The sequence below is a fragment of the Anolis carolinensis genome, chromosome 2 (assembly GCF_035594765.1).
Source record: "Anolis carolinensis isolate JA03-04 chromosome 2, rAnoCar3.1.pri, whole genome shotgun sequence".
In the NCBI taxonomy this organism is placed as follows: Eukaryota; Metazoa; Chordata; class Lepidosauria; order Squamata; family Dactyloidae; genus Anolis; species Anolis carolinensis.
The window spans coordinates 300513611-300538615 of record NC_085842.1 but is presented as its reverse complement, the minus strand read 5'-3'; the positions used below and the strand labels follow the sequence as shown (position 1 = coordinate 300538615).

General features: G+C 38.6%; 1 protein-coding gene across 1 annotated transcript; it reads right to left on the bottom strand.

Annotated features, from left to right (window-relative positions):
- Window positions 1-18: 18 nt before the first annotated feature.
- Window positions 19-25005, bottom strand: c2h5orf34 (chromosome 2 C5orf34 homolog). Its single transcript, XM_008102821.3, has 13 exons — window positions 24904-25005; window positions 20117-20324; window positions 19172-19261; window positions 16401-17005; window positions 14652-14753; window positions 13703-13823; window positions 12227-12318; window positions 11089-11158; window positions 10255-10425; window positions 8823-8917; window positions 4650-4742; window positions 1355-1395; window positions 19-726 (listed from the first exon to the last, which is right to left on the bottom strand). Exons 2-13 carry the CDS (start codon window positions 20309-20311, stop codon window positions 485-487), a joined length of 1917 nt encoding a protein of 638 aa, XP_008101028.2. The 5' UTR covers window positions 20312-20324; window positions 24904-25005; the 3' UTR covers window positions 19-484.

Here is a 25005-nt window from a genome sequence, read left to right as displayed (position 1 = left end):
TTCTTTGCCAGAATGTTCAATGAAACTAGAACAAATCTTTTGCAAGTCCATAATAATAATAAATAAAAGTGGCAATGAAACATTGCTCTAAGTTTACTTGACAATCAGATAATAGAATGGAAAGTTTAGGAAAATGTTGAGATCTAGCTGAGACGTTTAGGAATTATATTTTGAATAGTTTTACAGGCTTCCTTGATCAACACAACCCATATTAGAAAACAATGTTATTAAGAAATAGAATGGAAAATTCAGTCCATGCAGCAAGATTTTCATGTCAGAAATTTTGATTGAATCTTACATTTTAATTAATGAATTATAGAGATACTTTTAAAAAGCCATGTTTGATATTAGAAAAGAAATATTGTCACCTTTGGCTCCATTATGAAAATGCTTTGATTATTTATGGAGTAGCAAAACCAGGATAAACCATTTTACTGCTTAACTGTGAAGTTTGAGTTCTTTTTTGTTTCATTTACAGGTCAAATTAATGAAAGGCAGTATCGTGTGAAATGCTTCTGGCCATGCTTTGCTTTGCGGAGGAAGATAAAAGAGAGTCAATATCATTTATAATCTTTGATGTTTTGTGTAAAATATCAGCTATGCTCTTTTCATCAATATCCTCAGATAAAAATATTGCCTCCGAATCCTTCTGCATATTTATGTTGACAGATGGAATTCTTTTCACAGTGGAAATCATATTTGGAATATTGCTGTTTTCCACTAAGACTGTAGTTGTGTAATTAAGGAAGAAATGAAAATAAGACCAAAACTCAACCAACAGGAGAAACCGACAGAGCTATTTTGCATTGTTTGTGTCACCATTAAAGAATCCAACATGTGCATAATATAAAGACTCACTGGGGAGTAAGTCCCATGGAGTCAATGAGGTCTTACCAGCCATCAGCAGGATCACAGAACAGAACACCTCCAATGGATACTACAAGATATAATGCAAATACAAACAGCAAAATCAAATAAATAAGTGATTAACCAAACAAACAAAAATACTGAAAGCTTCTATTATATTTTATTATATTATCATATATTATCATATTTATTATATTTTATATTTTATCATTGTTTGTATTTTGATTTTGCTGTAAGCCGCCCCGAGTCCCCTTCGGGGGAGATGGAGGCGGGATACAAATAAACTTCTTCTTCTTCTTCTTCTTCTTCTTATTCTTATTATTATTATTTTTATTACATTTAGTAGCTGAGCACATGGCAAACATCATTATGCAAAAAAAGCTGTGATATTTTACAGATACCTCACTGCTACTTTGACTCACAAAAGGGTAGACTGTATAGAAAAAGCCTACCGGTAGTATTCAAAACATGTATTCAAAAAGGATACAATTGAATCTCTTTATTTTTTCAAGTTCGGCAGCAACAGACCTATTAAAAACAAAACAAAAATAGAACTGAGAACTTGTTTCTGGAAGTGCCATTTCACTTTGCTCTCCACTACAATTTTATACAAATGAAAGACGTAATTCCCTGAGAGGTGAACAATTATAGCATCTATCCTTCACATACAATATGATACAACGGTTATGATTATTGAATAGTATATTTAATAGCTGCTCCTCATGTGCTGCTCCAACTGACTTCATAATTGCAAATGGACAATCTTAACTACAAGAAAGAGGTCTATTTCAGTGGTGGTACTGTGTAAGGAGAGTTAAGAATTCAGTTGAGGGAGAGTCCCCTCAACTTAAGCTTATGCAGGATTCAGCATCTTACAGAGTTCCCTTGTTACTTGGTTTACCTGAGACTGAACCTTGCCAGAAAAGCAGGATTGATTTCTATGGCAAGAAACCCCTTAACTCTTTCTTAATCTGAACCAAATTCCAGATATATTTTTTAAAAAGTAAACCATAACTCTTCATTTAGTGTCCACTGCCCTTCTTTGAAGAAAGAAAACATCTGTTTTTAGTTACAACATTCACACTTGCCTCCATCAGACAAGAGTTCTTTCTTGCACTCTGGACCTTCCACAGATATATAAACCTCCCTTGCTTAGTTTTCCAATATACCCCACAACCTCTGAGGATGCCTGCCATAGATGTGGGTGAAACCTCAGGAGAGAATGCTTCTGGAACTTGGCCATACAGCCCAAAAAACTCACAGCAACCCATCTGTTTTTAGTACTGAATTTAGCTACAGTGATTCCCATTGGCACTGTTATCTCTTTTTGGTAACTAGGGCAGTATGAATTCTTCATTGTTCACAAGAACCTATATTTGTGACTTTTCACAGAATGACAAGCATGGGAAAACTGAGATTTTTAATGCACACAGTGTTAACTCACAAGCGCGGCTGGTGGGAACGAGGGACAGGGCCTTCTCGGTGGTGGCTCCCCGGCTGTGGAACACCCTCCCCAGAGATATACGGCAAGCCCCAACCCTTTTGAGTTTTAGAAAAGCCTTAAAAACATGGCTATGTGCCCAGGCTTTTAACGAATAAATGATAAAGACGACCCAGATTATTATATGGATAAAGTTGGAGGATATTGGACGAACGGATTTTAAGCATATGTTTTATGTTTTATATTTTCTACTGTATTAATTGGTTGTAATATATTTTTATATGTTGTTGTTTTTAATGATGTATCGTCATCGAATTGTTGCCAATTGTACGCCGCCCTGAGTCCCTCCGGGTGAGAAGGGCGGGATAGAAATATTTGAAATAATAAATAAATAAATAAATTAACCCCATAAGGGCATTGCAATATGAAGTTATATGTTCTTTGCCTTTAATCAATAAACCATTCCTCTTGACTAATGACAGAAAGGCTTGGTTGTTCTTTAGGTGGGGGGAAAGTCTTAGATCAAAGATTATTTAAGCTTGCTATCTTTCCCTGCTGATATTCCTATTTAGGGAGACACGGCAAGTCTGAAATATCAGAAGCTACTCTTTCAGTGGCACCCTGGCTTTGTAATCATTTCCTCTAAGAAGAACAAGCTTTTAGATGGGAAGCATTTGAAGGATAGTAATCCTGTCTTGATACTATTGCAATCTATGGCGATGGCATACTGTGTTGCTGTGTGCTAAAAGGTTACATTGATTATCAAAAGTCTGGAGACCATGCCCTATGATGAGCGGCTTAAAGAGCTGGAGAATTTAAGCCTGCAGAAGAGAAGATTGAGAGGAGCCATGATAGCCATATATAAATGTATTTGAAAGGATGTCATAAGGAAGAAAGAGCAGGCTTGTTTTCTGCTTCCCTGGAGACTAGGACTTGGAGCAATGGGTTCAAATTGGAGGAAAGGAGATTCCACCTGAATATGAGGAAGTACTTCCTCACTGTAAGAGCTGTTCAATAGTGAAACTCTCTGTCTCCGAGTGCGGTGGAGACTCCTTCTTTGAAAGCTTTTAAACAGAGGCCATCTGGCCATCTGTCAGGGGTACTTTGATTGTGTTTTTCCTGCATGGCAGGGATGGACTAGATGGCCTATGTAGTCTCTTCCAACTATGATTCTATGATGGTGGTATTGTTACTGATAGGGTCTCCTAAGTCAGAATGGCCTTTTGCCGAGGAACCAAGCAAACTAATAAGCAGTAGTAATTGCATACATGTACATGATGCTGGCAAAGGATCTCAAGGGAGAATGGTGCAATGATAAACTAGTCCTAAACATGTTTTCTCTTGAAAACCCTGTAAGACTATCCAAAATTATGCATGAGTGAGAAAGTTGGACAGTGAAGGAGAGTGTCAGCTTATTTTAAACAGGGTGGTAGAGAATTTTATGGATGCCACAGACTACCAAAAAGAAAAAAAAATGGGCCCTAGAACCAGCCAAACTTGAATTCTTATTAGAAGTCAAAATGACTCAACTGAGGTCATTGTACTTTGGACATATCATGAGACAAAATTACTCTTTGGAGAGCACAATGATGCCTGGTAAAGTAGAAGGGACAGTACCACATTACAGATGAATTGATTCAATAATAGAAGTCACAACCTTGAGCTTATAAAACTTGAACACAGCTGTTGATGATCCAATGAATGAGAAGCTTTAATGAGCAGAGGCCATCAACAGACTCGCTCAGTTCTTGCAAGCTCAGGGTTGTGATTATTGTAATATGGTCTTTCTCCTTTTCCTACTATCTTCTATTTTACCTAGTGTTAATATGCCATAGGACTGTCATAAGTCAAAGCTGCCTCGCCAGCAAATAACAACAAAATGCTTCTGTAATTTTCCTGTGGTTTTACTTACAAATAGCCTTTGTCCAACAAAGCATATCCTCCCCATAATCCGACACCCCGGGCATTCAAAGCATGGGATGGTGACAGTTGAATTTATTGCCTCTTTTTATATTACAATATTGATGTTACTGTTTTATTTTAAAGCACCCTGACTTTTAAAATGTAAAAATATTTAAATACAGCAAGGAAATAAGATCACTCACAAATGCTAGAGGGATTTTTGCTGCCTTTTCCCCCAACACATTTAGGCACTGAAATATTGGACAACTTGTCAACTTGTTGGCAGAACATGCTGTCTCTTTTGGGGGAAAAAGAGCTCTGTTGCTATAGAAAGGCCTTCAATGTAATGAATCCAACAGAAGGCTTCCCTCCTTCACACAAACACTGCAGACTTTGCAGAAGTAGTTTTGTGTTAATGAAAGAGACAGGAAAAAAATACCAGTTTTCTTCCGGAATAAGATGTGTTGTATCAGTACATTTATCTCTGTCCTCATTCAAGTTTCTGCACCAATCTACCACTGCTGTAATGTATCTGCATTAGAAAAGAAGACAATGTGTTATTTCACTAAATGAGGCAATTGAATACCCATGACAGCTGTAGCAGGGGCACAAGTCTCTTACTCTCAGCATGCACACATTTCACAATAAATCAAGTTCTCTTCCAAAGATGTTCAGACATTCAGAGCCTGTACTGATTCCTCTCAAACATGTAGCCCCAAAGCAAACCTTGAAAACTCAGGCAGAAACGCCTACAAAGGCTAGTCTTTGGCTGAGTGATGAATTCAACCTATGTACAGTTGGTCCTCTGTATCTGCTATCAATTTGAAAATATTCCAAATAAATTCCCAAAAGCAAACCTCGATTTTGCTATTTTATATATAAGAATGCATCTACACTGTAGAGCTAATTTGGTTTGACACTATGTTAACTGCCACAGCTCAGTGACATGGAATTGGGATGTTGTAGTTTTACAAGGTCTTTAGCCTTTGCTGCCAAAGGACTGGTGCTTCTACAAACTACAAATCCTATGATTCCATAGTGTTGTGTTGGAAAAAGCAGCCTTCAAACCTCCCACTAATTATTTGTTTGTATATAATTCATATTACTTACTGTATTGTGTATGTGTATATTGGTATGCATTTTCCCTTAACTCTATGTTGTGGGAAGGGCTGCAGACCAGGTGATCAGAACTGGGACTGTTCAGGATTCAGACTCCATTTTAGAAATAATATGCTTTCAGATGCTAGCAGAGGCAGAAGCCCATTAGACTTTCAATGTGGAAACAGTAAGCTTTAGAGAACTGACATCATGAGACTCTGTTAGACTCTCAGAACAGAGACTGGACTGTTGATTATAAGAAAGATGTCCTGTGTTACCTGCACAGAGAAACTACTTCAGATACTATCTGTAACTGGACTGATATGTAATGTAGCTGTATGCTGAATACATGAAGTTTGTGAGTAAACCAACTATGTTCCTTTTAAAGAAGTCTATTTATTTTTGGTCTCTTGAGAGCATGATTTAAACCCGGGGTCCCCAAACTAAGGCCCGGGGGTCGGATGCGGCCCATCAAAGCCATTTATCCGGCCCCCACAGCACAAGGGCAGAAGGGGTTGGGCTAAATGACCCAAGGGGTCTCTTCTTCTCTTACAACCATTATTATTATTATTATTATTATTATTATTATTATTATTATTATTATTATTATTATTATTAACAACATTGAGGCTGGATGGCCATCTGTCAGGGGTGCTTTGCTTGTGCTTTTGGTGCACAAAGGCAGAAAGGGATTGCACTAAATGGCTCAAGGGGTCTCTTTCAACCCTCTTTATTATTATTATTATTATTATTATTATTATTATTATTATTATTATTAACATTGAGTCTGGGTGGCCATCTGTCAGGGATACTTTGCTAGTGCTTTTGGTGCACAAAGGCAGAAGGGGGTTGGACTAAATGGCACAAGGGGTCTCTTCTAACCCTCTTTATTTTTATTATTATTATTATTATTATTATTATTATTATTATTATTATTATTAACATTGATTCTGGGTGGCCATCTGTCAGGGGTGCTTTGTTTGTGCTTTCGGTGCACAACGGCAGAGGGGGATTGGACTCAATGGCCCAAAGGGTCTCTTCCAACCCTCTTTTTGTTGTTGTTGTTATTATTGTTGTTATTATTATTATTATTATTATTTATCGCTCGGTGGCCAACTATAGTTCGGCCCTCCAACGGTCCGAAGGATCGTGAACTGGCCCCCTGTTTAAAAAGTTTGGGGATCCCTGATTTAAACCAAGGTGTTTTGAATGTGAGTAGATGTTTTTTGGTAACTGAAAGAACACTTCTGAAACTCTGCTACATATATATGTTTTTGTGTATTTGGCATATCTTTGACCCTATCAGTTCAAGGAGATATCTAGGTATATCAATCTAACAGCTGAGAAACCTAATTGCCTTGCATGAATATTAGTGGATATTTACTACTAAGGAGAAGGTTGGCTCAAGTGAGTTTTTATCTCTTTTCAGGGAGATTCCTGGTTTTCCAAAAAAGATTAAGAATGCCATTTTCCAAAAGGTTATGGAGATTTCAATTTCCCAAAAGGTTATGGCATCATTTTTCAAAAGGTTATGATTTCTAACAAGGCCATGCCTTTCCAAAGATCCTAATTCTCCAAAACATTGAGCCATGAGAAATAAAGTGGTGTCAAAGTTCATTAATTGTACAGTATAGATATAGCTTAAGGGACCACCATGTTACTATGCCACTGTACAACACTGGACTTGAGCATCCAAGGAATTTAGTATCCACAAGAGGGTGAGTGGCTCCTGGAACAGATACCAAGCGCCCAATGTATAACCATCAATCCACTAATACTGCTTTTGTACTGCCATCTACAAAAATTATAACGGGCAGCTTTTTATTTAACTACTTGACTTACATGACACATCTGAGAAGAAGATACAGATAAGTGGGCTGCTGGATTGAAGACTTGGTACTTATCTCCTTTTAGTGGCTGAATGCATTACTTTGATGTACAAAATGGAGGGCTTTTTTTTACTTCCTCTGACCCTGGGAAGACCATGGGGGTTGATGGTGTTCCTATGTTAGGTGTGTAGGAAGTGTAGCACCCCTTTATGTGGAAACCATGGAGCTGTCCTTCCTTCAGTGACTCAGAGACCATGCCGTATATATCAAACCCTCTTCCCTGTACCCAGCACAGAAAGAAATAAAGTGTTCTTTCTCTGTCAGCTTCTTATATAAATGAAAAGATATGTATAAGGAGAAAAGTAAGCCAGTAACTTAATCACAAGGCGGTATCAGAACAGTGTAGAGGCCCTTCTGAGCAACTGATGGCACAATTTTAGCCCTATGTTCTATCTTTCAGAGAAAGGGAACAGAAGGAAGTGGGGTAGATCAGGAGTGAGAAGACTGCAAGCCTGACTAAACGTGGTCTCCAGGGACATTTCTGTGACCTTCACTGTCATATGCATGAACACTGTAGAATCAGTGCAGTGCAGCTTGACACCACTTTAACTTGACACCTGGGGACCTCTAGGAAAGGGGAGTTGTTTTTATTGGACTTTTGGATTATGACTTGTTAGGATCATAACCTATTGGGTAGCAGAGTTTCAGGAATGTTCCTTTAGTTTATTGGAAGATCACTGGGTGCATAAATATCTTGTTTCTATTCAATGCTGTCAGCAGACAAAGATTCAAGTAGGATTCTTTAAAATAACAAGTTTGTTTTACTCACAACTTCATGTATTTAAATATACAGGTACATCTTCTCAAGTTAAGCTTTAAAATGTTTCAGTTTGTATCTTTAACTTATAGTCTTTGACAGTCTCTTCAAAACTATATTGCTCTGTACAGCTCTCTTTAACAACAGCCAACTTCCAAGGAACTCAAGTCTCAACTGACTTCTAACTTTTAACACTGGCTTCTGTACTTAAACAGACTCATGCCTGAACTGTCATTCCTCAAATGTCATCCTTTTTAAAAATGCATTATAGACCGTCACTGAACCAGTCACATGGCCTGCAGCCCCTCCCGCTGTCTTAAGTACATAGAGCTAAGAAAACTGCAAACCAAAGAAGACATACACTTCAGGAAATAAAACAACACATTATAAACAGGCAAAACATTAGACTGAGAAGGCTTGAGAAGACTGCTATCTCCCAACAGTTTTAACCACTAAAGGAATCAGCCCTTTTCCTCATCAAACCTGGAAATAGATGCAGGTGCCCCCTTCCTATTTTTCTCAGTATTTCCAGTCTGGATATGATCCATAACAACAGCTAAAGGCAAAGATGTCCACTGACTGAAGCAGCATGTGATATCATGGACTTTTGATATAAAATGTTATATAATTTACTGTTCAAAGATATAGCAGTATTAATCTAGAATATTGGTATGAAAAAGGATCTTGTAGCACCACAGAAAATTACAAATTGCTGACCTCCCAACATTTGGGACGTTAGAAAAATTTTTTGCCACTAATTATGCAATTTGGTGAGAAAGATCTCTAATTTTTTGAGGTAAATTCAAACATTCTCAAATGTCAGAGTCATGCAGAAATTCCTGAAAGCATATAAAAATTCTCCAAATACCTTTCATAAAGCCCAGGTTGATCTATCTGGATAAGTTGCTGTGCTCCATCAGGAGACGTCAGCTTACACCAGCCAGTGTTTGCTTCCTGAGGTCTCTTGGAAGGAAAAATGAAAATATTATTACTTTCCCCACTCAGCTCCTTTCTGTTCATCATAATTTGTTTAAAGCTGTTTTTGGTTTTCTATTTTGAAGCTGAAATCAGTAGGATTGGTGAATATGTTCTACTATGCCTAAGAATAGATTGGGAGCCCAAGGGAGACTATCTCTCCTGAATTCTTCTGTTTTCCAAGAGTATGAAAAACTCTCCTTTTGCTGTAATAGCAGAGTTCCTTAAAAAGTTCCCTGATTGCCACCTACTGGAGAATCCTATCATCAGAAATGAAATACTGTTGCCTCTCTATATTTGTGGTTCTGACTTTTGTGGAATTGATCGTTCATAAGGAAGGCTGAATGAAGGAAGATAGACACTTTTGAACTTTGGTGCTCGAGGAAAATCCTGAGAGTGCCTTGGACCGCAAGAAGATCCAACCAGTCCATCCTCCAGGAAATAATGCCCAGCTGCTCACTGGAGGGAAGGATATTAGAGGCAAAGTTGAAGTATTTTGGCCACATCATGAGAAGACAGGAAAGTTTGCAAAAGATCATGATGCTGGGGAAAAAGGAAGGAAAAAGGAAGAGAGGCCGACCAAGGGCGAGATGGATGGATGGTATCCTTGAAGTTACTGGCATGAACTTGAAGGAACTGGGGGCGGCGACGGATGACAGGGAGCTCTGGCACAGACTGGTCCATGAAGTCACGAAGAGTCGGAAACGACTGACCGAATAAAGAAGAAAGTTCTCTTTAAAAAAATTTAGATCCTCCAGTGAGATTTTATGCTCACCTTCCAGCAGAAATTGACTACAGAATCATACTGGAGGACCTAGAAATTGTTGAAGAGGATTTCTCCCAGACCAAAATGTATATTTTTGAAAAAAAGTATTTATTGAGATGTATATAATACCAACAGACAAACATGATAAAAATAGCAATTTTTGATTTACAGCTTTTCACTTTCATAGGGGTCCAGCGAATGTGGAGGGCTGACTGTACTTATTATCTGGATATAGAAAGCCTCAGGGGCTTGCGCTGATGAGCTCAGTGCAGACCAGGAAGGCTGACAAGGTACTGCAAATATACAGGAAACGAACTTTTAAAAAAATGGGAAAAAGCCATAAGTGACTTCTCATCACTTATTGTATTTTTTTTTAATCTTCTGATGGGCCTAAGATTATCCAGATTGTTCATAATGACAATACTCCAAGCAACCTATACAGGGTGTTAGGGGACGTTTAGTCACTCATGTGTTTGCCACACATTCTACAGAGAGAAAAACGGGATGCATTTTCCCTTCAGACATGGCATAAATTAAGCCAACTCTCTATAAGGCTCACCTGTGCTTCTCCATCACGAGAATGAAAATCCCACACCATATTCAAGGCCATTCCATCATTAAAAGCAGCATGTACTTTATTATCTGAATATGCAAAAAATCTTCCCACATTAGGAAAAACCTTTGAAGCCAAAGGGACTGGCAGCATTTCTCCTCCACCTGTTTCAGGAGACTATTGCAAAAGAAATCACATGAGACAAAATGAAGTTCAGTACAAAGATACATTTTAATGCTTGTATGTGATGTTCATTGGCCATTTCAAAGCTTTGGATTACGATCCAAGAAAGGGACAAGGAACCTCAGGGACAGAGGCAAAATCCAGCTCTACTAGGTGACCAGATGAACGTCCCACTATTACATGATGGCTTCCCAGACTTTTCCCCTAATTTCAACACTCTGAACTGCATGCCTTGATTTTATGGTGTGGTTTCTCAGTTATATTCAGAAAGCACTCTAATTTTAATTTCATCTCATTTTCGTTGACCTTTTAAAAATGCACATATTTTTGTCGTCTGCTCTGAATCTCCATGTTTCCTAGGGATATGCATCTAAACCCGGCATGGGCAAACTTCTGCCCTCTGGGTATCTTGGACTTCAACTCCCATAATTCCTAACAGCCTAGCATTTTCCCCACAAGGAAAGATCAGGCAATATTTTATAATGGGCAAAAATGTGGCTGTCCTGATATTGAAAAGCCATAGACTACTACTATAATGACTTATAACTATTGGAAATCCTGGCTGGGCTGCCAAAAGATGCAGCCCAAAAACATTAAGAAGGCCAGAGCTGCCCATCCTTACTTAACAAAATAATCAGTTTTTTCACACTTAATTACCATCTTCCAGCAGCAGGCACTGAAATTATGTGTTAATGACAGTATGTTCTCAAGATCATGTTGAAGAACTCTAGGTAAAAATAAAATAAACAAATATTTCATGAGTACAGGGTTTAAAATATTATTATCATTCAGTAAACATGGATAACTGTTGGTAGTGCTTCACTTCCAGAATGGGAGGAATGCAAACTGAGATCTACTGGTAAGCCACTGGATGATCAGCAATAGATTAGCAACATTTTCTGACTCCCAGCTGTTTAATTATTATGGCTTTGGCCCAATTTGGGATCAGTAATAATTTGGGATGAAGATTTGAACTTGCGTATACCAGTCGCTTATGAAATACTCCGGACAACTGGCTCCACCCTCTCACACACTTTGGGATTTTACGCAAATAATAAAAGCCTGTAGTTTCTTCAGGGAAGGAAATATGAATGAGGCAGTGGAGTATAAATATATCATGCCAATACTCTGCTTTATTTAGTACTCTATCTGCTCTACCCAATCCTTTTCTAGACCCAATTCTAAGCCCTTCATAGTATGCTACCCAGGTATATGGATGTCTTCTCAGTAATCAACATGTGAAGCTGTTTTAATTTTGAAAAGCCATTTTGATAGTGGCCTCACCAAAGAAGGCTGCCCAGTATCTACTCTAATACTTTTTCAGCACCAGCCAAATACTTTTTTTAATATTCCCAGGTTGTCATTCTAATATTGCACAATATAACACTATGGATTTTCATCACTCTGTTTTCTATTTGAAATTGACCTAACTCTGTGGTTTTCACTTCTTGGCTTTCCATTTTTGAATTAAGCATTTTGAATGTGTTGTTGTTTTTATATTGATCTTGTGATGAATTTTTGTACACAGCTTCTATTATAAACTAGTATAATAGTAATGTTTTCCTGCTAATGTTTTAATGACTTTGGACACCAGGGTTTGATTCTCTGCTCAGCCACTGAAACTCATAGAGTGACCTTGCATGAGTCACACACCCTCAGCCCCAGAAAACCTTTAGAGCTGCTGTGCATTGGAAAAAACTTGATGGAACACAACGACAACAACAATACAGGCCAATCATTAATTAATCAGTAATGGATAAGCATCCTTTCAAAGTACAAAGTCAAACTATTTCACCTTACTGCTTGTGTAATAATGCCCCACACAGAGTAGCGGATTCCAGGTGTATCAGGAGGCAGACTGCTTACAGAATACGTGGTTTCTTCTCTCTTGAAGGAAAAAAACATAGTATATTTAGATGAACACTAAGCATGAGTCCCATTTGAGTAATTATAAGCATCTTACCTAAATCCTAAAGTTTTCCCCATCATAACACAGTTCTAGCCTGCTTCAGGAATTCCCCAAAACAGAAGCAAAGAACACATTTGTTAACTTATGATTTTAAGAGCTGGTTTTAACAAATTGTCCATTCAATAGCAAGCCACTCCAAACACTTGGATGCACTAATCTTTCCAGAATTAGCACTCTCCAGATGTGTTCAGCATCCCCAAACCATCAGGAAGGCAACCAGGGGCACATTCACACTACTCAATCACTATTATGCTACTTTTGTAACTACAGTAGAGTCTCACTTATCCAAGACTCGCTTATCCAAGGTTCTGGATTATCCAAGGCTTTTTTGTAGTCAATGTTTTCAATGTATCATGATATTTTGGTGCTAAATTCATAAATACAGTAATTACAACATAACATTACTGCGTATTGAACTACTTTTTCTGCCAAATTTGTTGTATAACATGATGTTTTGGTGCTTAATTTGTAAAATCATAACCTAATTTGATTTTTAATAGGCTTTTCCTTAATCCCTCCTTATTATCCAAGATATTCGCTTATCCAAGGTTCTGCCAGCCCGTTTAGCTTGGATAAGTGAGACTCTACCGTACTATGGTTTTGTATTGTGAAATCCTGGGATTGTCAGTTTAAGGAAGGGTTTTTAGGATTCCATAGGATTCAGCATAGTACATAAACTGTAATAGTAGTGTTATAATTGTGTAGTGTGAATGGGCCTTGGTTTAGGGAAAACCAGTGTTTATAAGAAATGTATTTGACAAGCTATTGTAAAATCCGCAGGTCTCTGTGGTAGCCTTCAGAAAAACAAGAGAACATAGCATGCAAGATTGCATTGTTGACAATTGCAGACATCCTAGTGAAAACAAATTTCCATGAAAACGTTCAGGTTTTGAATACAGCATGCTCAATCTCTTCTCATCTCTCCAACATAAGGTTGGGAATGTTTTCAATCTAATTCCTTGGAAGGACTGACATCCAGAATTCTCCAAAAACCAGTAATACACTCTGATAGTGTTGGACTCCACTGCCAATACCAGCTAAAGTCTAATGGGGGAAACTATGCCTTATTGCATCTATTAAATATACCCTAGTATTAAACAAATTCCTGCATGTTCTGTCTCATTCCATCCCTCAAGAAGCAAAAAATATAAAAAGAAAAATGTAGTATATTTGGTACATAATCATAACACCAACCACTGAACTGTTGTAATTTATATCTGCATCCAACTTTATCGATTCATTTTATAAATTATTTGAATCTGAACAGGCTTTCTTAAAAAAAGATAAAACTCTGCCACTTGCCTGTTTTGTTTGCTCCTGGATATAATAACGAGTGAAATATTTCCCCCAGAAGGTACCTTCTGATTTGAAAACTGATCCATCACCCGGGTAAATTTCTATGCTTCTCGATCTAAGAAAAAATCTAAGAAAAAGTATGCTTCATTAAGATCTCTACATTATTTATTACTGTGAGATATTATGTGGAAAAACTGTACATAAAATATAGGAGCCAGCAATCCAAGAAAATAATGGATGTGCTATAAATATGACCACAATCAGAATTGTGTTTACTGGGTGGAAGTCACACTGTCTACAATATAACTTTCTGGGCTTTTGCTCCATTGAGTCCTGCATGATGTAAGAATATGTAATTGGCCTAGACTCTGGTTCTAGTTTTAATTTCATGTTTAATACAATCTTTTCTTAATTTTCTGCCTCTTCTTGCACAGAAGCGAATTGAATTATAATAAACCAAACACATAGAAAACATTTAAATCCTACATGTTGATCTTTCCATAGTGAATCTACTTGCTGTTTAACTTTTATTTCTAGGCAAATATATGCAAATCTAGCATTAATCTAGAAATAATACAATACAAAGAACTCACCTTCTGAAAAAATGTTCATCAATAGGAAATTTTAGAAGCAGCCTTCTTTCCATTACATTTCTGTTTCTCATCAATCCTTTATTTCAACTGAATCCCTTCTGCACTGCCCTTCAGAACATCGCATTGAGAAGCAGGAATGTAATAAACATTGACTCTAGTACCAAATTGGGGGTCTACTCTGAGGAATTTTAGATCCATGGTGATATATTTAAACATGATTTTCCGAGTGCTGCCCAAACCGGTTTTCTTTAAACTAAGGAAACACATCTCTTAATTTTTAAAACTTTGCCAACAGTCATGCTTGTGCTCACAAGCAAACACACAAACACACAAGACAAGTTTTTGTTGCTTTTTTTGAAAACCTGTAAATGACATCCTTGCTCCACAGTACTTTGATTGGCTGAGAGTGCAAATAATAGTCACTGTCTTCCTGTTTTGGTTGGAAGAAGTTGGAGAAATTCCACCTGAGGATCAAAGGGACAGAACATTATGCAAAATCCAACTGGAATCCTTAAAAGAATCTGGAAACATACAATAAATGTTGCTTTTAAGCCTCTGGCCAACTGCAACTGGACTTCATTCTTATTTTTTCTTTCCCAGGAAGAAGTTCCACTGCATTTGGTGAGACTTATTCTTGGTATATCTAGAGACTACATTTCAGCCTAAGAGAATTGTAATCAAAAGTGGATGGATACAAATTTATTAACAATGAAAAAAACTTCTAGCTACCTGAGCCTGTGCAAGACGTCTCTACTAATTGGAAATTTATTGATAATACTAATGATTGTTTATAGTGTAATCAATTAATAGTTTGTTTAACACATGGCTGCATCCTGTTGGCATCTGCTGAGGACTCTTTGTGGATATCAAAATCTGTGGAGGCTCATGTCCCATTATATACAATGGTGTCATAAAATTATGTCCCTTATATACAATGACAAAATCAACCTTTTGGTGTGTGTGTGTGTGGGGGGGGGGGGGGTTAAAATTCTATTTTCAAGTCATGGATGATGGAATCAGTGGATGCCAAATCCGAGGACATGGAGGATGGCCTGTATTGATACACTTTGATCCTATACTGTTTTATTTAAACAAACAGTATTATTCTATCAGCACTTGATGTTGTAGGTGATAATTGTGTTTGATAGGAGGGAGGGAGGAGTACCTATTTGAGTTTTCATGGCCGGAATCTATAGGTTGCTGTACGTTTTCCAGGCTGTATGGCCATGTTCCAGAAGCATTCTCTCCTGACGTTTCACCCACATCTATGGCAGGCAACCTCAGAGGTTGTGAGGTCTGTTGGAAACTAGGCAAGTGCGGTTTATATATCTGTGGAAGGTCCAGGGGTGGGAGAAAGACCTCCTGTCTGTTTGAGGCAAGTCTGAATGTTACAATTGGCCAGCTTGATTAGTATTTAATGGCCTTGCAGTTTCAAAGCCTGGCTGCTTCCTGCCTGAGGGAATCCTTTGTTGGGAGGTTTTAATTGGCCCTGTTTGTTTCTTCTGGAATTTCCCTGTCTTCTGAGTGTTGTTCTTTATTTACTGTCCTGATTTTAGAGTTTTTTAATACTGGTAGCTAGATTTTGTTCTTTTGTCTGCTTCGACCTTCCTTTCACCCTTAAATGGGGAACTTACACCTTGGCTTTGTTCTAGAGAGGTTGGAAGCAAGCATGGATCCTCAGATCTCTGCTTTAGTTAAGCAGGACTTCTGCTTTCCTTCCTATTACAGTTTGCCATTATGTTAGCTTTCTTGTTTTCCTAAGTAAAAGAGTCTCAGCATGGTGACCATGCAATACAGCTCTGGAGAAACAGCAGGGTATAAGTAAACAACGCAATGGAATGCAAAGGGAAGAAAGAGTTTCTTCAGGCATGCTGATATTTCAGAGGCCTGAATTCCCTAACACAGCTGTCGCTCTCTGTATTTACACTTTACCTATATCCAAGATGAATTTACTGGAAGAGATCATCTGGCACGTTGGAATAAAACACAGATTAGCTAGACACCTAGAAAACCCAGAAAGCAATGGTGTCACTATTTCAGACACCCATGTGGACAATTTTAGAGTATTTCAGATTTCAGAAGAAATGCTCAGTCTGGAGAAAAAAAATTACCTGTGCAGATATGGAGCATGGCAGCTGAGAGGTAAAGCTGAAGGTAAACAGGTGACTGCCCTAGATATGTCCCACTTGGAGGCATCACTGTCTTTGTTTGCTTCCTCAGATTGAGTGGACTGACAAAACATAAATGCCAATGACAAAGGGGACTCCCATTCTCTGGGGCAGGAGGACACAGACATGTGCTGCGTAACTCTACAATATTCAGACGAAGAGTTCTGGAAAGCCCCTGAAATCCCATCCGGCTTCATATATCCTGAATCACTCTGCTGAACAGGATTTTCTGCACTAGGGATATTATCCTTCCCTTTAGTTGCCAGCTGCTTAGAAGACAGTTTTAAGGCAGCATTTTGGCTGGGTGTTCCAGAACAATCTTGGATCAATTTACTGCAGTTCTTTTCCAAAGGTGGCAATGATGTCAAACACTTCTGGCTGACTTTGCATAAAAACTCTACTGTAAATTCTTGCTGAAGCTCTGGTAAGAAGAGACAAGCATGACCATCTAAAGAGGTGACTGTCACATTGCCATTCTGCACAATTATTGTCCCTTCAGCATTATCAGGACTGGGCCACTTGGCTTTAAAGATATCCATGAAAATAACCTGAAAAGGGGAGAGCAGAGGCATTTGTAATATTGATCATAATATTGTAATACAATATAATACTAATAATAATACAATATAGTAATATAATAATTATGTATTACATATTATAATATCACTAATAATATTGCAGTATTGTGGTATAGTACAATGTGTATTCATTCACTCAGTCATCTCAGACTCTTCGTGACCTCATGGACCAGTACAATATACAGTAGAGTCTCGCTTATCCAACGTAAACGGGCCAGGAGAACGTTGGATGAGCGAATATGTTGGATAATAAGGAGAGATTAAGGAAAAGCCTATTAACCATTAAATTAGGTTATGATTTTACAAATTAAGCACCAAAACATCATGTTATACAACAAATTTGACAGAAAAAGTAGTTCAATACACAGTAATGCTATGTAGTAATTACTGTATTTACGAATTTAGCACCAAAATATCACGATGTATTGAAAACATCGACTACAAAAATGCGTTGGATAATCCAGAATGTTAGATAAGCGAGTGTTGGATAAGTGATACTCTACTGTAGTTATATATAAAAGTAATATTGTGCTATGCTAATAATATAATGCATTGTATGTGCATTTAACTTGTAAGCCGCTCTGAGTCCCCTTCGGGGTGAGAAGGGTGGGATATAAACATCATAAATAAATAAATAAATAAATTCAGTTTTAAACACAATGTCATTTTAATCATAAATCTGTGCCTGAAGTTTGGCAATTTAAAAGGACTGACATAATTACTGAAAAACAGTCTATATTTTGCAGGAAGGGAGACATTTCCAGCTATGACGGGTTAACCCTATCCCAGTCTGTGATAGAAAAGATTTAAGAATTCTAATGCTATGTTTAAATTACCTGTTGATGGGTATGATTAAGTTGGTGAGAAAATTGGTTTTGAGTAAAATTGTACCAAATATTGTTTTTGCTGTTTGTTTGTGTTTTAGCACAATCTTATTGTATTTTGTGGTTTGTATAATAAATTTAACTTCTCCTAAGAAGAGGCCTTAAATAAGAGTCCCTAATGATTCTGATAGCTATACTAAAGAATCAAAGTACTTATATTTGTGAATGACAAAGAATAAGCATGTATAACAGGAGTGGGCACGTATTATGGTATAGTGGGCTTTAGATGCTCCTCATAGGTCATTTTGAGTCTCCTTGTGGAGAGAAAAGTGGGGCATAAATAAACATAATAAAAATAATAATGAAATCTCACCATATAATAATAATAATAGTAATAATAATGTCTCACCATTCTACCATACTCTCTAGGGAGGAAAAATAAAACCAAACATTTGATTCCAAATGGCTGAAATGTGTGGTGCATGGGGAGATGGGGGCATTTTTGTCACAGGCTTTTCAAAGTCTGATAGAGGCCTATTCACTTCCCTTTAAACTAACACTGCTCTGGGCCATGAATACTATTTAAGACCTCCAATTATTAATTAATTAATGTTCATGTCTGGAGGTCTTTGGGCCACAAAAACAGCCCTAAAAGCTTAATGCAGCCTGGAGACTCCATTTTGCTTTCTTCTGGTTAATATGTACATACAGTATCTATTCCAGGAATTAAGACTTGAAAGAAACAATGGATTCAAATGATTCCATATTGATATTTATTTATTATTTTTATTTAAAGTATTTATACCCAGCCCTTCTCACCCTAAATGGGACTCAGAGCGGCTCACAGAACACACATACGGCAAACATGCAAGGCTGATCATACAATTAACAGGACAGACAACACAAACCAATGTAAAGGTAGTTTTTCCCATCTTATTTCCAGCATCTTGGAGGCTGTGCTTGACTCCGGCCACCCCGGGGGGGGGGGGGGGGGGGGAATGCTGTCACTCCATCTTTCATGCAAAGGAGTTTTTCCCCGATCAAAGTCCTTTATTATCTCCATGCTAAAAGTGGTACCTATTTTATCTACTTGCATTTCTGCCTTCAACCTGTTAGGTAGGCAGGTGAGCTGGGGCTGACGAATGGTGCTCACCCCTGACCCGGGCTCAAACTGCCAACCTTTTGATCGTTAGGATTTTTCTGCAGCACAATGATTTATCTTTAAATCAAGAAAAGGATAGACCACCAATCAATTAATATTGCAGTTAGAACCTTTTTTGTGACTGTAAAAACATATAAAGCAAAAACTTACTTTCTTTCTTTCAGCAGGTATAATGCTTGAAGGTAAATAGGGATGATCTGAATATTGATTCCGGAAATCTAATGCTCGCAAAAGCTGCACCTAGAAAAAGTTGGTAGATGCATATCTGAATGTGTAGGTTACCAAAAATATCCAATTAGCTCACAGACACCATTTCTATAATGTTTTTATATCTATATAATAATTGTATACATGCAATATTTATACTTTTATACGTATTTATATTATATGTTTGGTTTATACATTTCAGCGACTGTGAGCCATGCCTCGGAACATGCAGAACTGCAGAATTACAAAGGACGCAAAGCCCACCATACGGCAGAAAAAGTTATCAGAGTTTAGGAATCATCAGAGTCCTTGTTATTTAAGTCATTGCAATTTGTATTTTAACTGCCAGAAAAAAAGGACGCTTCTAGGGCAACCGACGGTCTGACTCAGTTCTTTGGTTTTAATTATTTCTGGTTTAAACATTGACTATAAAGTCGTATTGGAGGCCTTAGGGATTTATAGACAAAAACAATGCATTAAAATATGTTTTTTCCATTTCTGTGGGGTCTTGTGCCCCAACCCCTGTGAAAGTAGAAGGTCTACTGTCTCATCAACAATACTTGCAACCATAATTCTGGAAATAAACAGAATTGCATCAACAAGGTCAGACAGTCCATAGTACTGTATATGTGTTATTTGAGCTGCTTGTATATTTGTACAAATTCTTTACAACATTAAGTTATCAGTTCGATTTACTTTTCTGAAATGCCAGCTTTGGCCATATGTTCAAGCATGTTGAAAACAAACCTTTATTTGGAGTTTATTTCTGAGCTGATAAAAGTCTCACCCGAATACCACCTTATTATCCCACTGTTTCCCCTCCCTTTTCTCCTCCTGGCACTCTGCTTGGAAAAATGAATGAAAGAAAGAATGAATGTCCTTGTTTACCCGGTAGACGCTAATAGCAAAGGGTGTCCTCTGGCGAACCCTTTCTGGCGGCTGCATGGGATGGGCAGAGGCAGGAGGTGCCTTTTCAAACAAAAACTCAGACCCACAAGGAGAAAGGAGCAACCTGGAGCCATCCATATAGTGCACTTCTACTGAATCATCCTCATAGAGGATCATGAGGTTCTCGGGTGCCATTGTGGCAGGGAACCTGCACAGAAGAGACAGGGAATTAATGGGGTACAGATATGTAACACATGTTCCAGCTTTAATTTTGTGCATTCATTCACAGTGCAGTCAACAGTGCAGAATATCCAACATAATTAAGAACTAAAATTAACTTCCTGGGAGAGTGCAAAACGGTATTCTTTGTATTCAGTTCTGCATACTGAAAACTTAAGCTGTTGCATCCCTTAGGCTGCAAAGACACCTTAAAACCACACTGGAGTCCCAGGATATAAGCAATGCAAGCTGTTTATTGAAGATAATTTGTAAGCATTAGCAAATCAAAGTTCGTTGGTGTGCGTTGGAAGAGGGGTAGTCTTATACTGCAAGTATATCCCAAACTCTATATTTTAACTGGAAAAGTTGGGGGTTGTCTTATACGCCGGAAAATACAGTGTCTTTAAGCCTTTAAAAGAATTAATCAGACCTCAAATGTGAGATTTGGGCCAATTTGGAGGGGGCTTTTAAAAGGTTGAAAGTCAGTGGTAGTCTTAAGGGTTGCAGAGGTCACATAATTCCCGCTTCACCATACAGTCTGGCAGGAATAACAGGTTTCAAAGGGTTTTGGATGAGATGGTGACTGATGGAGAACTAGTTTACATGAAACTGCATATCTAAGATATTGACCCATAAATTCAGTTTAGCCTCTCATTATATACTGAACAAGAAAAACCAGCAGCATTCACAGAATCAGATACGCCACACTCACACCATCCTTCTGGTGTACTCTTCTGCATCTCCTTTATAAGGAGGGGAAATAAGAAGTTTGCTTGGTTAGAGTAAGGCTCCACTAGTCCACCATCTTGTTATAATCTACAGCGGCCATTCAGACACACCTGGGAAGCCTTCCAGCAAGACAAGAGGGAAAACAGCCCAGCATCCCCTAACCTAGCCTTCATGCCCCTTTGCAACCCTCGATCAGTAGCTGCATCTAAGCTGGTTAATTAATACAATTTCACAATTAATGCAGTTTAACTGCCATGGCTTGATGCTATGGCATCAAGATAATTGTTGTTTTACAATATCTTTAGCCTTCTCTGCCAAATAATACTGGTGTGACACCAAATTGCAGCTGTCACAATTTTAGATGCAGGCGAAACGTCAGGAGAGAATACTTCTAGAACATGGCCATACAGCCCGGAAAACATACAACAACCCTGTGATCCCGGCCATGAAAGCCTTTGACAACACATTGTCACAATTTTACTTCATTGAGCCATGGCAGTTAAAGTAGTGCTAAACTGCATTCATTCTACTTACTATTCTTGATGCTAACTTGATTGTTTCAAGACATCAGCCTTGAACATTTCATTTGCAAAGGTCTTCCCTTTTGTTTTTCTTTGTCTGGAGACAGGCTGTTAATTTTCCTGGATGGTTTCCTGGATCTTGCTGCTATCGCTCTCTTATGTGCATGTGATACCATTTTTGAACATCAAGGCATGGCCAAAGAATTCAGTATTAATATGGCATATTAGATAATTCACCCAATAAGCATAGCTCATGGGGTAAAATTATTAGTCAGGGATTCTGAAACAGTGGCAAGAGAAATGAGTTACAAACATCCGACTTACAAATGATTCATAGTTAAGAATAGGAGTGAGAGAAATCTGCCCCTCAGAAGGGAAATTCACTCCTGAAAGGGTTATCGTGAGGGGTGTCTCCACTGAAGCTTCATTCCAATCCTTGTTTCCACAAGTGGATTTTTTTTCAAAATCCATTTAACACAGGGACAGAAAATGAGCTGAAATCTTCTGAACAGGGGCACAGACAACAAAACAAACATCACAGGGGTGTTAACCCTTCCCTATGTTATCTAATACATTTGCCAGGAGTTACACTTAAAATGTACCTATTCTGACATACAAACCTACATAACCTATCTTGGCTTGGTGAACAGGCTGATGTTTCCTTTTTGTGAAGTATCTTCTACACCAGTGGTTCTCAACCTGGGGTCCCCAGATGTTTTTGGCCTTCAAGCCCCAGAAATCCTAACAGCTGGTAAACTGGCTGGGATTTCTGGGAACTGTAGGCCAAAAAAACATCTGGAAACCCCAGGTTTACAACCACTGTTCTGTACTGTAAACTAGGCATGGGCACACTTGGGCCCTCTAGGTGTTTTGGGCTTCAGCCGGTAGGCTGTTAGGAATTGTGGGAGTTGAAATACAAAACACCTGGAGGGCCCAAGTTTGCCCATGCCTGTTGTAAATTCTGCATGTGGCTCCATTTCTAAGCCGAAGAGCCAGGGTTGTCTGTAGACACCTCCAAGGTCATGTGGCCGGCATTAGTGCATGGAGTGCTGTTATCTTCCCGCTGGAGCATATTGATCTACTCACATTTGCATGTTTTCAAACTGCCAGGCTGGCAGAAGCTGGGTCTAACAGTAGGAGCTCACCCTGCTCCCCGGATTCAAAACGCTGACCTTTTGGTCAGCAATTTCCGCAGCTCAGTGGCTTAATCCACTGTGCCACTAGGGGCTCTGTGGTTCCTAATAGATTCATGTAAATTAAATAAGGACCTCATTACACTAGAGCTTGGATCCACTTTAAATCCACTTAAGGGAGGGACCTTTAAACAGCTCAGCCAGACAGGTCCTGGGACTCACCAAACTACAAACCCCAGAATTCTGCAGGAGGCAGAAACTGGATTTAAAGTGGATCCATGCTCTGGTGTGATGAGGCAATAGGTGGCATTCAGAAATCTTGTACAGTTGCCCATTTCTTTGTGACCCCCAATATTGCGCTAAGGGGACCCGATTTTAATAATAATTGTTGTTCTAATTATTAGTATACTTATTTATACCCTGCTTTATCTCCCCAAAGGGGAAGTTTAAAACAGAATTAAGCACAATAGAAACATGAAAGGCATTGCAGATTAAGTCAACCATGGCAGAGCACGTGATGAACCAACCTGGACACTGGATATGATTAGAGAACACAGAAATGCTGGGCCACTCTAACAACCACCGTGTCAGGCTATACAGAAAAGCCACTGAAATCCACAAGAATGTGGACAATTTCAGTAGAAAGGAGGAAACCATGAAAATCAGGGATCCTCAAACTTTTTAAGCAGAGGCCCGGTCCACAGACTGTTGAGGGGCTGAATTATCATTTGAAAAAAAAATGAACAAATTCCTATGCACGCTGCATATGTCTTATTTGTAGCGCAAAAGAAAAAACAACAACAATGAAATAACAATACAATATTTAAAAATAATTTTTTTAACCAACATAAATTTATCAGGATTTTAATGGGAAGCGTGGGCCTGCTTCTGGCCAATGAGATAGTCAAGTTAATTAGGATTAATTAGGAGGTAACTGACCTTGGAGGGCCTCATCTGGCCCACGGGCCTTAGTTTGGGGACCCCTGATGTAAATGAACAAATTCTGGATACCAGTACAGTAGAGTCTCGATTATCCAACGTAAATGGACCGGCAGAATGTTGGATAAGCGAATATTTTGGATAATAAGGAGAGATTAAGGAAAAGCCTATTAAACATCAAATTAGGTTATGATTTTACAAATTAAGCACCAAAACATCATGTTATAAAACAAATTTGACAGAAAAAGTAGTTCAATACACAGTAATGCTATGTAGTAATGACTGTATTTATGAATTTAGCACCAAAATATCACGATGTATTGAAAACATGGACTACAAAAATGCGTTGGATAATCCAGAACATTGGATAAGCGAGTGTTGGATAAGTGAGGCTCTACTGTATTTAAAAAAAAACACCTTTAGAATCAGGACAGTAAATAAAGAACACCACTCAGAAAACAGAGGACTTCCAGGCATGAAACAATCATGGCCAGCTAACACCTAGAATAATGTCTGTCTGTCTCTGTCTCAGTTCAATGTGTTTATGGGCATTGAATGTTTGCCCTATATGTACATAATGTGATCCGCCCTGAGTCCCCTTCGAGGTGAGAAGGGCGGAATATAAATACTGTAAATAAATAAATAAATAAATAAATAATCATAGAGTTGGAAGAGACCTCACGGGCCATCCAGTCCAACCCCCTGCCAAGAAGCAGGAAATCGCATTCAAAGCACCCCCGACAGATGGCCATCCAGCCTCCCAACAAAGGATTCTCCCAGGCAGGAAGCAGCCAGGCTTTGAAACTGCAATGCCATTCAATGCTAATCAAGCTAGTCAATTGCAATATTCACACTTGCCTCCAACAGACAAGAGTTCTTTCTTTCTCCCACCCTGGACATTATTCCACAGAAGTATAAACCCCACTTGCCTAGTTTTCAACAGACCTTACAACCTCTGAGGCTGCTTGCCATAGATGTGGGCGAAACGTCAGGAGAGAATGCTTCTGGAACATGGCCAGACAGCCCGGAAAACTCACAGCAACCCAAACACAGCAGTGTTTAAGAAGTAGTGGTCTTTAGGCTCCTCACCTTAAGCATAAAAGGGTTACAGCTATGTAAACTCAATGGGTGACCGTGGGCGGGTTACACTCTCTGCCTCAGAGGAAGACTGCTGGGAATCCCAAGCCCCGTGACACCTCCCTCCCAAATCTGAACATAGAAATGGATCAGGTGTAAAGCGTCTTACCCAAATTCCTGCAACACCTTCGAACCGGCGCGCCCAAAGGCGGGTAAATCAACCAGAGAGCGCGGGAGAATGGCAGAGGGGCGGAGCTACGGAGGAGTGGGC

Bases quoted from the DNA above. Each gene is read 5' to 3' on its own strand.
- c2h5orf34 (XM_008102821.3), bottom strand. From the start codon at position 20,311: ATGGCACCCGAGAACCTCATGATCCTCTATGAGGATGATTCAGTAGAA. The intron at 17,006-19,171 runs GTAAGTTTTTGC...TCCCCTTTTCAG, and splicing joins TACCTGCTGAAAGAAAGAAA to GTTATTTTCATGGATATCTT. The intron at 727-1,354 runs GTATCCTTTTTG...ACACAACTACAG, and splicing joins AAAAATAAAGAGATTCAATT to TCTTAGTGGAAAACAGCAAT.